At 41.5% G+C, this 13,778-nt stretch overlaps 1 protein-coding gene across 2 annotated transcripts in view; it reads right to left on the bottom strand.

Moving 5' to 3' along the window:
* HERC5 (HECT and RLD domain containing E3 ubiquitin protein ligase 5) overlaps positions 1-12,881 on the bottom strand; it is a 50,279-nt gene extending 37,398 nt beyond the window's left edge. Inside the window, exons 1-9 of one of the 2 annotated variants that reach the window (XM_007999226.3) lie at positions 12,456-12,881; positions 10,543-10,663; positions 9,826-9,902; positions 7,331-7,552; positions 6,061-6,152; positions 5,699-5,829; positions 2,612-2,757; positions 1,111-1,187; positions 274-377 (exon numbers count right to left, since the gene is read on the bottom strand). In XM_007999226.3, coding sequence (XP_007997417.1) covers positions 274-377; positions 1,111-1,187; positions 2,612-2,757; positions 5,699-5,829; positions 6,061-6,152; positions 7,331-7,552; positions 9,826-9,902; positions 10,543-10,663; positions 12,456-12,720 — 1,235 coding nt within the window. In that variant the 5' untranslated portion in view covers positions 12,721-12,881. The remainder of the gene's footprint in view (positions 1-273; positions 378-1,110; positions 1,188-2,611; positions 2,758-5,698; positions 5,830-6,060; positions 6,153-7,330; positions 7,553-9,825; positions 9,903-10,542; positions 10,664-12,455) is intronic. The other variant, XM_073017478.1, reaches the window with a different exon arrangement.
* Positions 12,882-13,778: the final 897 nt, after the last annotated feature.

The raw sequence follows: 13,778 nt of genomic DNA, 5'->3' as shown, positions 1-13,778 counted from the left end.
CTGGCCTGCCCTACAGATTTTGAACTTGCCAGCCCCTACCATCTCACGAGACAATTCCTTAAAATAATCTCTCTCTCTCTCCCCTCCATAGATGGATAGATGGACAGACAGACATGATAGAGACAAAGATAGAGACAGAAATACACACATATCCTATCAGTTTGTTTCGCTGGAAAACCCTGACTACAAAATCTTATACTGCTGTGCAGAACCAGTTTGGGAAACGATACTTGAGAGTGTTGTATAAGCAGACAGTCAGACTGTGGGATGTACCTTTTTGTGCTATGCCACCGTTTAGTCTCCACATCAGCAATCCATCTCTTTACAGTCCCTTCATTCAGTGTAGGAATTGTCCTCTTCAGATTAACATAGGAATTCTGTAAACAAACAGGAAAGTAAAATACAATAATTTAGACACATCAGAGATAGGTACTCAACTTTTAGGTACACTCTAGAGGGTAAAACTGACTTTTAAATACGGGTAATACAGCCCTGGGACAATCACAAAGTGATACTTAACCAATAAGTAATCAATCATTTGCCTGGTTGCCACTTTCTTGTCCAAAGGGGCTTAGACTGAAAGTAAATTTCTCTGAGGGCCTCAACACTCAGCACTTTATACAAATACAATCAAATTAAACTGAACATCAGACAGCCTTGAAGGGAAGGGAAGATCCTGAAAGCGCTGTGTGCAGAAGTGTGAGGAACTCGATTTCACTCGGTGAAGTAGGGCAGGGAAGTTACGGACATTTTATTTGCAAGCCCATGAACCTTGGGGTCTTTCTTAGTACTGGCCTGCAAAGTCATTTTTAGAATCTGCCACTCTGTTGTTTGCCAGGATACTGACAAAACATCATTGGCAAGTAGCCCCCAAAAGGTAAGTAGAGTCTATGGAAATCACAGATTAGACATTCACCAGAGAAAAATTTGCTGATTTTTGTGGGAAAATACTGATGTAGTTTAGATAATAAAGGATCAGTAATGTTCAGCTATCCCCCAAAAAGTTAGCCTAGTAAACTGATGATTTTGGAATTCACCAAACTTGGATACTAGAACCCTTAGTTTTGCTTAAAATACCAGGTTATAGAACCCCTGGAGATCTATTTTTACCTCTTTCTTTATCCAGAGCAAAATGCTTTGATTCCCTCCAGCAATCATTATTAACTCCTTTTCTGAGGTATGGCTTTCTGAAAGGATGCACAAAAAGTAAGAGTGTTAGAAAGTCATTTGGCACAAACAGGCATGTTCAATTTAAATAACTTCAAATTCTTCTTAAATGTAGTCATCTTAATAGACAAAATACATCCTCCACCAATTAAGAAGCTGAAATACATATACTTTGGAGTAAAGTCTAGTTGGCAAACATACGTAATTCACAAGGTGGACATGTGACATCAGTTTAATATACATAATATAAATATTTATATATAAAATGCAAATATTTCATTAGCTAAATGCTATCAGTTTAATTCAACTCCCATTACTTTTTTTTTTTTTTTTTTTTTTTTGAGATGGAGTCTTGCTGTTGCCCAGGCTGGAGTGCAGTGGTGTGATCTCCGCTCACTGCAAGCTCCGCTGCCTTGCAGGTTCATGCCATTCTCCTGCCTCAGCCTCCCTAGAAGCTGGGACTACAGGCGCCTGCCACCACGCCTGGCTAATTTTTGTTTATTTTCAGTAGAGACGGGGTTTCACCGAGTTCGCCAGGATGGTCTCAATCTCCTGACCTCGTGATCCACCCGCCTCGGCCTCCCAAAGTGCTGGGATTACAGGCGTGAGCCACTGCGCGCGGCCCAACTCTCATTACTAAAAACCATGTTTTCAAGATTTAACCAATGATGCTGGCTATAAAGAATATAAGTACTTTAAGCCCATGTAACTGGTTATAAGGAATCAAAGATAATACATGCTGCTTAAGGAAATAACTCTACTGTTTGTTTTCCCACAAGAAATGAGTAAATTTTGTCACTTGAGGTCACCACTAAGCTTTCAGAAACAAGTAACAGAAATGCTCCAAGGTGCTTCTATAGTAGAGTGTTTCAGAGCTCAGACTGAGGTCATAAAGGGCACCGGTTCGACTCCAGACAAACCACTTACTGGCCATGAGTAAGTGGCTAACCCTTTTCTCTCCAAGTCTCTTTATCCTCCAATAAAACAGAAGTGGCAGAATACACCTCCCAGAACCGTTACAAGGATTGGTGAGATAACACAAGTAAGTGCTGAGCACAGTTCAGTGCCAGGTATATGTTGATTGCTCATTATTCTGAGGGTTTTATATGACTGTGGATCAACTTAACCAGGGCAACCAGCCACCACAGAATTAGTTAAGTCTCTTGCAAACTGGAATGAGAGCTGCATATGCCTCTAAATCCATTGTCTATTTTATCATTTAAATTCACATTAATCCTAATCTGAAGGAGTAATACAGAATAATTATTTTGCCTCAATAAATCAGACTGACTCTTGAATTGTTTACCAGTAAAAAAATGAAACCAATATTTAGAGAAACTCCCTTCATAGTCATATACTGCTTTCTTTGCTGCATTACCCAGTTAGAAAAATCATTTTCTCTAAAAAGATACTATGCCAAACCCTATGTTCCTATAGAATTTACCAAGTTTGAGTTCTTCACTTGATGATACTTTCACAGGAAGTGGTATCAGCTGGTCAAGTGTTCCACCGTTTCCCAGTTGTCCGTCTTTTCCAGAACCAAAGGAAAAGACCTTTCCCAAATCAGAAACATAGGCAAGCGTGTGCCACCTATTAAATAAAAGCACATATGGTCAATCCTTAATTATCCACAATGATGAGAGTGTTTAGCAATACAGTAAATTGCCAAAACTATGTTACCCAGTGAGAGTGAAACTAAACATCTCTTAAAGGATGAAAACCATCTGCAAACCAAGAAATCAACATGTACCTGAAAAGACTGTGGAACCCAAAGGCCACTCAAGACCATGATGTCATACTTTGGCGAATGGTGTTCCCTTTGTTGGAACAAGCATCTCCCCTTGCCCTCTGCTCATTTTTCAACCTCAGTTTGAGTCACCACCTCTTGGAAACCATCTGAGTCCCTTCTCTTCCCATACTGGAAGACTCAGTTGAATTCCCATTTAATTTCTCAAAGACCTTTACCACACTGATTTCCTATTTGCTTGTTTGTATCTCCACTATACTGCTGTGTAGCAAGGAATCTGCCTTGCCCAGAGAGGTCTGGCTGGTGCCCAGTTCCTGGGAGGTAACCTCTAAACCCACACAATTTCCCAAGCCCTCAGACCTACAGGAGGGCAGAGCTGGAGATTAAGTTCAACTACCTGGCAATGATTTAACCAATCATGCCTCAGCAATAAAATCCCAATAGAAACCCTCAATCTAGGCTGGGTGTGGTGGCTCATGCCTGTAATCCTAGCACTTTGGGAGGCCAAGGCAGTAGGATACTTTGCGCCCAGAAGTTTAAGACCAGCCTGGCCAATATAAGGAGACCCTATCTCTACAACAAATTTAAAAATTAGTTGGACACGGTAGCACGCACCTGTGGTCCCAGCTACTCAGGAGGCTGAGGCACGAGGACTGCTTGAGCCTGGGAGGTCAAGGCTGCAGTAAGCCATGATAGCACCACTGCAGTCCAGCCTGGGTGACAGAGTGAGACCTTGTCTCAAAAACAAAAACAAAAACAACTCTCGACTTGGGTGAACTTCTGTGACTGAATGGCAAATTATGTACATCCTGTACTGTCTCCAAAAAAAAAAAAAAAACAACCCAGAAAAAACAAAAACAACTCTCAACTTGGGTGAGTAAATTTCTCTGATTGGTTGGCAAATTCTGTATGTCCTGTCACATTATCAGGCCAGAAGAGATAACACCATCCACCTCCTCCAAGGGGAGATGACAGCCACAAGCTCAGCATTTGGAGCCCTCCTAGACCCTGCCCTTATGTTTCTTCCTTTGACTAGTACTAATTTGTATCCTCTTCTTGTAATAAATGTGACTATGAGTATAATAGCTTTCAGTAAGTTCCTGAGTCTTTCCAGTGAATTGTCCTGTTAGTAGGGGTATTGCCCTGATGTGCATTAAGACAGATCGCCAACTTGCCTCCTTCTCTTGTAACACATGCTACTCAAAAGGATTGTATGTAATGAAGAATCCACAGACGTAATAAGACTGCTTTGGTTAAGAGATACTGAATGAGGTATCAATATTGAAGAGACGTTTGTTTGGTGAACAGACTCATATTCCGATAATTTGGTCTACCTTAATATTACCCGTCTATGTAATTCTACTCCAAGATTATAAGAAAATCAGACTGAAAGTATGCATGTTAGTTTTTTTACAAGAATGGTTTCAGTAAACTAACAAATGAACCCAACATTCAAATACAGTCTGAATTTTGCTCTATGTTTAGTGAGGGAAAAACTGCCCAAAAGAGTAGTGTATACGGGGGAGAATTTTTTTAACCCCATCAACTCCCAATATCCCCCTGGCAAGACGTGTACTGATACATCTGATGACCAAAAAATTAAATAGTGGCATGGTGGCTCACCCCTGTAATCCCAACACTCTGGGAGGTCAAGGCAGGCAGATCACCTGAGGTCAGGAGTTCAAGACCAGCCAGGCCAACATGGTGAAACCCCGTCTCTACTAAAAACACAAAAATTAGCCAGTTGTGTCCGGGCACGGTGGCTCACGCCTATAATCCCAGCACTTTGGGAGGCCGAGGCAGGTGGATCACAAGGTCAGGAGATAGAGACCACCCTGGCTAACACGTTGAAACCCCGTCTCTCCTAAAAATACAAAAAATTAGCCAGGCATAGTGGCAGGCGCCTGTAGTCCCAGCTACTCAGGAGGCTGAGGCAGGAGAATGGTGTGAACCCGGGAGGCGGAGCTTGCAGTGAGCCAAGATTGTGCCACCGCACTCCAGCCTGTGCAATGGAGCGAGACTCCGTCTCAAAAAAAAAAAAAAAAAAAAATTAGCCGGTTGTGGCAGTGCACGTCTGTAATCCTAGCTACTCCAGAGGCTGAGGTGGGAGAATCACCTGAGCCTGGGAGGTGGAGGTTGCAGTGAGCTGAGCTTACATCACTGCACTTCAGCATGGGCGACAGAGCGATATTCCACCTCAAAAAAAAAAAAAAAAAAAAAAAAAAAAAACCTTTAAATAAACCAAGGCGTCTGAGCAAGACATTTTACCTTTATTTTCTAAAAAAGAGCTGTGAAAATTAAACTCTTCAGGAATATTTCGCTCAAACCATCACTGACTATGTCTTATACTTTACCATGATCAGCGCAGGCTACAATGAAAGAACTCTGGTAATTAAAAAGTATGTTGGCCGCAAGGCATTGTGAGAGAGGGTGATTACATTAATGAATAATCCTTTGTGATTCGCGCTTTACTTTTCCCAAATAAACAATTAACGACTTATTTTTCTTAAAGACAAAAGTGCACCTGAATAGTTACAAAGGTATTTTCACTAAGGAGACAGCAGAAAGTGAACTGCATCTGCTCATTAAAAACAACAACAAAGAAAACAACCATGTATAGTAAAAGGGGTATTACGTTTATCCAAATAATATAAATTAAGCATTTTCACTGATTTGAAAATGTTTGATACTTAAATCTCAAAGAAACTGATAGAAATTTTATTAAATTACTATCTAGTTTACTGTATTCATTTTATCAATTTTCATTGATACTTTACAACTTACCTTCCACATGCTATCTGAGTCACTCTATTCCCAACAAGCTCAGCTACCAAACAGGGTCTTAGCTCATTCTGTGTTGAATTATGACCAAGTTGCCCATGTTTTCCAGCACCAAAAGTAAACAGCAGCCCATCCTAAGGAAAGGGAATGTCATATCAGATGCTAGAGAAATAAAATAAAAAAGTAGTATTCACTGATGCAAAGTGAGTAACTAATAAAAAGCACCGTCAAAGTAAAGCTCCTAAATATCAGAAGGACAGTCCTACATGTAGGAAGTGATGACCTTTCTTCCCTGGGAAACACTAGCTTCCCATACAAAATGTTCTTCTAAAAATACAGCCAAAAAGAGACAAGGGTACACCCACCTGTGTGAGCAGGGCACTGTGAGAGCCACCACAAGCGAGAAATTCAACTTTCTGATTGTCTAGTGCTTCAATAAGGGAAGGAGAATCTTTACCTATGTAAGGAAAAAAATAGCTGAAGTGACCAAAAGGAAATGCTGAGTTTCACACTGCAGTTACCTGGACTGCTGCTTCTCAACCCAGCAACAACAGTTCTTGTGATATTCTGACAAGAAAGGCTCTATGTTGCCATGTTTAGGATCAAGTTCTATGCCTCAAGGTGAAGGTGGGACCAGTTGCCAAATGGAGGGGCACCCACCTGTGAAAGGGTCAAACCACGTCCTAAAGCCTGTTCTCAATTCTGACTTCATTCACTTTAATTGCAGCACATTAGATATTTCCAATACCCATCTAGAATTACTTTTAATGAAAATAGCAATTCCTTTTTCTTTCAAATTATCTACTAGTGTCATCACCTCACACTACCTCTTCTTTTCTTCATGATTATTTTCATGTCAAAGCACTCAGAGATTCAGCCAAAGTAGTTTAATGGCTGCTTTATTCTCTTCTCTCCTTTGAATATTTTTCTAACACTGACTTATTGGCTATTCTGTGTAATGAGCATTGCACTGTGTCAGAGAGAAATGAGTAACCAGTGATCCAGGGAAATGCATACAGTACCACAGCTGGGTAAAGGAGCAGAATTTCTTACACCTGAAAACTCTAAATGAGTTTTTTGGGATCATGAGAAATTTTACCATCAGCTTTGTTCAATAATGGAAATTACATGTTTCTTCATGTGTGTTTTTGTGTGTTTACAGACATAATTGATACCTTATAGAATAAGATCAGGATATGTGATTTCTTAAATATAATTTTAGTATTCTTTTGTAATAATACACTAACAGACTTTAAGTGCAAAGGCTTTAAAGGTCATCTCATACAAACTTGTCACTTTATAGAAAAAGAAAATGAGGTTTAGAGAAAAGTTCAGTGACTGGGCAAGGCTTGCAGTTAGTAAACTGCAAAGTGGGAATCAGAATCCAGGTTCTCATCCCTAATTCAATGCCCTTTCCCATCTCACACACAGCTCTGAAACATGTCTCAATTACAGTAACAACTTCCACACTACCCATGCCTCTTAGACTGATTCTGCCCTGAAGACAGGGAGGTAATCAGGAAGAGTACTGCAAATCAAAGTGAAGATTTGAACCATTATTTGACAGGGAGGTCCATTCAATTCATCTAACAAGTATAAGTGTTGGTGACAGGAATCTGAGAATGTGTTCCATACTCTCAGTGTGGCCCAGGCCTAGTTGTCCAAATTCATTTTTTCCCCATGAATAAATGTTGCCAGACATGGATAAGGCCATGCTGTGGGCTTCTCCAGCAGAAATCTGAGCCAAGGGTACTCCTGCGAGGTGCTCCACAATCTGTGGTGTGGTAGTTGAGGGAAATTTCCTTCCAACTCCAAGCTGCCCATGCAGGTTCTGTCCCCAGGCAAAAAGCTCACCACCTTGACATAAACAAAGCAAATGCTGTTTTATTCCATTTAAAATGCAGCAGACATTACCCTAAAGCATGATGCATGCTCTACATAGTATAATATCACAATATTGTACCTTTGCACTGATGGTACTCTCAGTTCCCCTATGTCTGACAGAAAAACATAGAATCTTCTCTTTAGCAGTGACAGTTACACTTCCTTATCCCTCACCTCAAAGGTGAAGCTATTTGAACATATTAAAGAATATCTTCAACATCATAAATTTGATTGTAAATCAAATTCAAGAAATATTTACTGTAAAACACTCAGAGGATGGGCCCATGAAAAACAGAAGCAATCTACCTCTGTGAAAAACCCTAGAGCTACTGTTTTCTCTATCTCCCTCCCTTTCATGTGCCTAAAGATCCCAAATAAACTGTAAAATTCATCTGAAATTACAAGATCCCAAATCAACATCTGTAAAATTAATTTCAAATTACAGTTGTTCGAACGAGTCAGTTTCTTCTTCCATTAACTGAATATATGGAGCACATTTTTTAGGGAGTGTTCTTAGATGTTATCTGATAGAGCTGACAATATCTAATAGAGTCTTAAAAAATACACCAGAGAATTAAGGTTTACTGGCATCTCTTTGCAAGATACTGTGCAGGATCTGGTGGGAAGCAGAGCCTCTCCTTCACACACAATTTTCATGCACCTGTCAACCACCAGGAATATAATGATGAGCATGACCAGCTTATTTTCTTGTTTCCCCAACTTTTATTATTTCTGTACTGTGATTTACTAGTAATAAACTGTGAATATCCCTTGTACATACACGCCTCTAGACCCTGGGCTTCTTAAAGGCAGGGTGTGTGTGTTTCATCTTCATAATCAAAACACAGTAGATAATATGAAATATTTGTTAATGAATTAATGAAGTCAAATGATCAGTTTTTTCCAATACAAGTTCATACTATCAAATCTCAACAGGCTTTGAAATGAAGGTCAATACTCACTATTAACTTCCCTTGAATCCCAGATTCTATTCAGTTTATGAACATGCTTACATCTGTGCTATATATTAACAAAAATTCCCTTGACTCCGAATTCCCTTCTTTTACCCTACTGCCATCTCAATTATTCCATTCACAGTACATTTCTTTTTTTTGAGACAGGGTCTCGCTCAGTTACCCAGGCTATAGTGCAGTGGCACGATCATGGCTCACTGCAATCTCAAACTCCTGGGCTCAGGGGATCCTCTTGCCTTACCCTCCCAAGTAGCTGGGACTACAGGTGCAAGCCACCACGCCCAGCTAATTTTTAAGGTTTTTTGTAAAGATGGGGTCTCCCTATGTTGTCCAGGCTGGTCTCAAACTCCTCGCTACAAGTGATCCTCCTACCTCAGCCTCCCAAAGTGCTGGGATTACAGGCATTAGCCACCAAGCCTGGCCTCATAGTCAAGTTTCTTTAGGAAGTAATTCATATTCACTGCTTCCATTTCCCACCATGACAATGTCAGATAGAAAATGGGAAATATTACAGGGTTAGGGAGAATCCTTGAATTCAAAAGGCAATGTTAAAACATATCAGAGGCGGCCGGGCGCGGTGGCTCAAGCCTGTAATCCCAGCACTTTGGGAGGCCGAGGCGGGTGGATCACGAGGTCAGGAGATCGAGACCATCCTGGCTAACACCGTGAAACCCCGTCTCTACTAAAAATACAAAAAACTAGCCGGGCGTGGTGGCGGGCACCTGTAGTCCCAGCTACTTGGAGGCTGAGGCAGGAGAATGGCGTAAAACCCGGGAGGCGGAGCTTGCAGTGAGCCGAGATCGAGCCACTGCACTCCAGCCTGGGTGACACAGCGAGACTCCGTCTCAAAAAAAAAAAAAAAAAAAAAACATATCAGAGGCCTGCAACTTGGCCACAAAAGGGGATTCTGAGCTGGAAGAGTGGAAGTTGGAAGAGTGTTAGGAAAAGGGAAGCAGTTTCTGGAAAAGGGTGGCCCCAGGCCTGGACCAGCTGTAGAGAAAACAGTTTTGATTATTCAGAAAATTTTCAGTTTCATACTTGAAAAATAAAAACATCATATCAAATTTAGGAATAGTAATTATGGAAACCTGAACATTTTACAGATCCAAGAATTCTCTCATTATGTATTTGCTTTAAGAATAGTATTCGGAACTATATCAAATTTAAAACTGTATTTCCGTCCTGTTACAAGTGAAATATAGACATTCTACTGGCTCCACATATACACACATGTATTACTTCTACAAAACTATTAATATTACAGAAAAATACCTTTTGAGAGTGCAAGAGAATGATAATCTCCACACGTGATCTGAATTATTTTTTTTTCTTGTAAAATGCTTTCAGACCTGATGAAGGAAAATACATTTTGTGTTAATCGCCATAATGAAAGTTACAACACGGATTTCAGAACTATTAATAGTATTTAATTAGAAATGAAGCTCAAGAAAAAACTTTCAATTTATTGCATCACATTCAGTACATCTAAAATTATTTTTTAAATACTACATGTTTTAATTAGTGGTTTAAGAAAAAACATGCATTACATAATTATAATAAAATACTATGCAAACAATAATTTTATGATGCAGGAATAAATGCAAGATGAAAATGAGTTCTAATTCATATAATCTACTAGGGAAAAGTCTCAAATCATTTCATGATAATGTGTATTTTTTCTAGGTTAAAAACTTTTATTTCCAGAAATTGAACTTACAGAACTATTGTGAGGATCAAATGAGTTAATGAATGTGAAAGTCCAATTTAGGGCTAGGCAGACTATTTAATCATTTTCTTTAAATGCCAAAACAACACATGATACCTGCCCTGGGGGACGTAAGGACTTTACTGGTCAGTTCAGAATTTATCATTTACTTAAGATGCTACTATATAAAGCAGAGGACAACAATCAGATATGGTAACATTTTCCTACCAAAATTACTGTCTTTTGATTAAAATTAATTTTAATAAAAGAAAAAAGTTCCCTACCTTAGATGTTTCATGCTGTAATCATACTCAAATGGTTTTCCATCTGATGAGAGAATCAGCATGTGGTCTGCTCCTTGGTCCATGGAATGTATCTTCATGTTTTTTCCTAATTTAATGCATTCTACAAAGCAAATCCAACCAGGAACTATCATCACTTTGATTATTACCCACTGTATTACTAATTTCATTATAATACACTTAAAACATCTGGGAAACATTTCAACTAGACAAGCTTTGACTTACCATGAACTTCTCTTAAGAAAATTCTGGTAGGCAAAGCAAATTAAGAATGACAATTGTCTTGACGTATATTTTTTTTTAATTAGAAAGAATACTGATTTATACTTTGTTGTAAATGGAACATACCCTTAAAATATCCAATTAAATATCTGCTTTTAGGTTTTTGTTTATTAAGTGAAGACAAACGAAATTTGAAATGACAAAGATGAAAAGGTCTATAAGAAAATATAACTTTAAGACAACATAACTCATTTCAAGAACAAATAGATTGTGTATTCTGAAACACATTCCTTTCTCCCAAAAAGCAAATAACAGTAATAAACACCTCCCAACAGTTCCCAATAGAAGCCAATGCCTATATTCTTAAAAGGAAAGTTTATGTTTGGGGTACTATTTTTAAAGAGGATGCTGTTGAAAACATTTTTCACTGGCATTAGTGCACATTTGGCCCTTTCTAAAGTTAAGAGATTTTAAACGGTCCACTAGTTAAAATGTACTCTTATTTAATTTGTTCACAAAAATTAAACTAGGATAGTTTTGGGACCTTGTTTCATCTTCAATGCTAATGAAATAGAATCTATTCATGTGAAAATCTCAAAGCACAAACCATATTACAAATGCTAGGGGAACCAAAACAGTTTGGTAATAAGAAATGGCCCAGCGGACCTATGGTTTCTTTTAAAGAGTCTCAGCATCTCAAGTCAGTTGAAAAAAAGGAAGTATTAAGAAATGGTATTGGGACATCGGCTAAGCATTTGGAAAAGCAAATAAATCCAGCTCCCCTCCTACGTCAGTACTTCAATTCCAAGCATACGAAAAATTTTAACTTAAAAAAAAAAACACAAAACCTTAAAATTACTATAAAGATGAGTACATTTTAAAAAATAATGGGAGTGTGGATAGCTTTCCAACCTAACATAAAATCCATAAGTCTCTTTAACAGACAAAAAATCGATTGACTATCCCCCAGAAAATGCACAATAAAAAACAACATCCACAAATGGCAAAGTGAGAAAAATATTACAACATGTACAATGGGCAAAAGGCTATTCTTATTCAATACTCAAATACCTCTTCCATACAAATAAGCAAAAGATTTAACAACTTAATTTTTTAAAACCCAGGCAAAGACAAATAGGCAGTTTACTGAAAAAGGAATGCAAACGTCCAGTAGTTAAACGCAAAATAAACTCGCAGCAAGATACCAATTTATTCACTCCACAGACGGGCAAAGAACGTGGGCAATTATTTCCACCACTTCGATGAGAACGTGGAAGTGCAACTGAAGGCCAAGGTAAAATCCCATCACTGAGAATGGCTCCCAAAGTTGGAGCAGTGACTACTTTCTCAAAACGAGTTAGTGGAAAATGTGGCGGGCGGGGGACTGGGGGACAAACTTGAACAGAAACCTATGAGAAAGCCAAACTGGCTAAAAGAATGAAGATGCTGCCCGCATGCCCCGCACCGGCCACTTTGCTGAGTGGAGGATTCGCTGGTCGCCAGCATCCCGCTCACCCCGCACCCGACACGGACCAGGATAAAAAAGCTCAGGTGCGCCGTCGGCGAAACGACCCGAGCCAGGCGCGCGTCTGCGGCCTTCTGGGCTCTCTTCCCTCAGGCGCGGACCCCCGACCGCCCGCCCCTCACAGCCCTCACACACCAGCCCCACTCACTCGGCGTCCGGGCGCCGCCGCTCCCCGCGAGCACCTGGTGAACCTGGACGCCCGCCCCGCCGCGCTCCAAGACCGCTAGGCGCCGCGGCGAACAGCAGATTTGGCGCGTCACCTCGGCCCTCCGCAGCAGCGCGCGGTAAAAGCCCGCGGCGCTGGGGAAGAGCCAGAGCTGCGCGTCCGGAGACTTCGCGGGCTGAGACGCGGCGGTCTGGCCCGCAGTCGAGCGCCCGTTGCGCCGCGACTTCCTCCGCGACCTCCGCTCCATCGTCGCTTTGCGGGATCCCAGGCCCAGAGGGGAGAGGAGAGACCGCGTTGTCCCACGACTGAGCGCGCCCACTGCCCCGTGCGTCGCGCCGCAGAGCGGGAACCAGCTGCGCGCAGCTGCGTGGCGTCGGGGAACCGCAGCCTCAGCGATTGCGCCCCTGCCCGGACGCCACGCCCCCCACGTGCAGCTTGGGGGCGGAGCCTGCAGCTCCAGTGGGAAACGAAACAGAATGTTTGTTGTTGTTTTTAGGGGGCGGAATCGAAAAGGAAAAGGAAACTAATGTGACTTGGCAGGCGGCCAAAGGCAACAGGTCATTGGCTAGGGTAAAGGCCGGTGGGCTGGACTGAGAAAGTTCTCGGGCGTGCAGCGGCCACCTTAACTCCTGGACGGAATGGCTTTCGAGGAAACGCTGCAGTTCCACTAGGAGGCACCCTGACACACGCATTTCCAGAGGGCGGGATAAGGGAAGCCAAAGTTTGTTAAGCGTTGTGAGCCGCGGCTGGGCGTGGTGATTCACGCCTGTAATCCCAGCACTTTGGGAGGCCGAGGCGGTCGGATCACTAGGTCAGGAGATCGAGACCATTCTGGCTAACACGGTGAAACCCCGTCTCTACTAAAAATGCAAAAAACAAAATTAGCCGGGCGTGGTGGGGGGCGCCTGTAGTCCCAGCTACTCGGGAGGCTGAGGTGGGAGAATGGCGTGAACCTGGGAGGCGGAGCTTGCAGTGAGCCGAGATTGCGCCACTGCCTCCAGCCTGGGCAACAGAGCGAGACTCCCTATCAAAAACAACAACAACAACAACAACAAACAAACAAACAAGAGGGTTGTGCGCGGGGCTCAAACCGTGATAAAACTGGGCAGAGCTATGCAGTTAGCCACCCCTCCCCCACCCCTTTCGCGCCTGCTCAGCTATGTAGTCCTGGGTGCCTGGCAACAGTGGTGTGCTTTAGGCCTTTTCTAGAATGCGTGCAAACGGAACCATACCTAAGTGATGTCTGGCTTTTTAAAATCAGCACAATGCTTTGAGGTTCATCCTATTGTGTTTAATAAGTAGTTC

This window comes from Chlorocebus sabaeus, chromosome 7 (genome assembly GCF_047675955.1).
Source record: "Chlorocebus sabaeus isolate Y175 chromosome 7, mChlSab1.0.hap1, whole genome shotgun sequence".
NCBI classification, from domain to species: Eukaryota; Metazoa; Chordata; class Mammalia; order Primates; family Cercopithecidae; genus Chlorocebus; species Chlorocebus sabaeus.
Note: the sequence above shows the minus strand (reverse complement) of the source record. Positions and strands in the feature narration are given on the sequence as shown.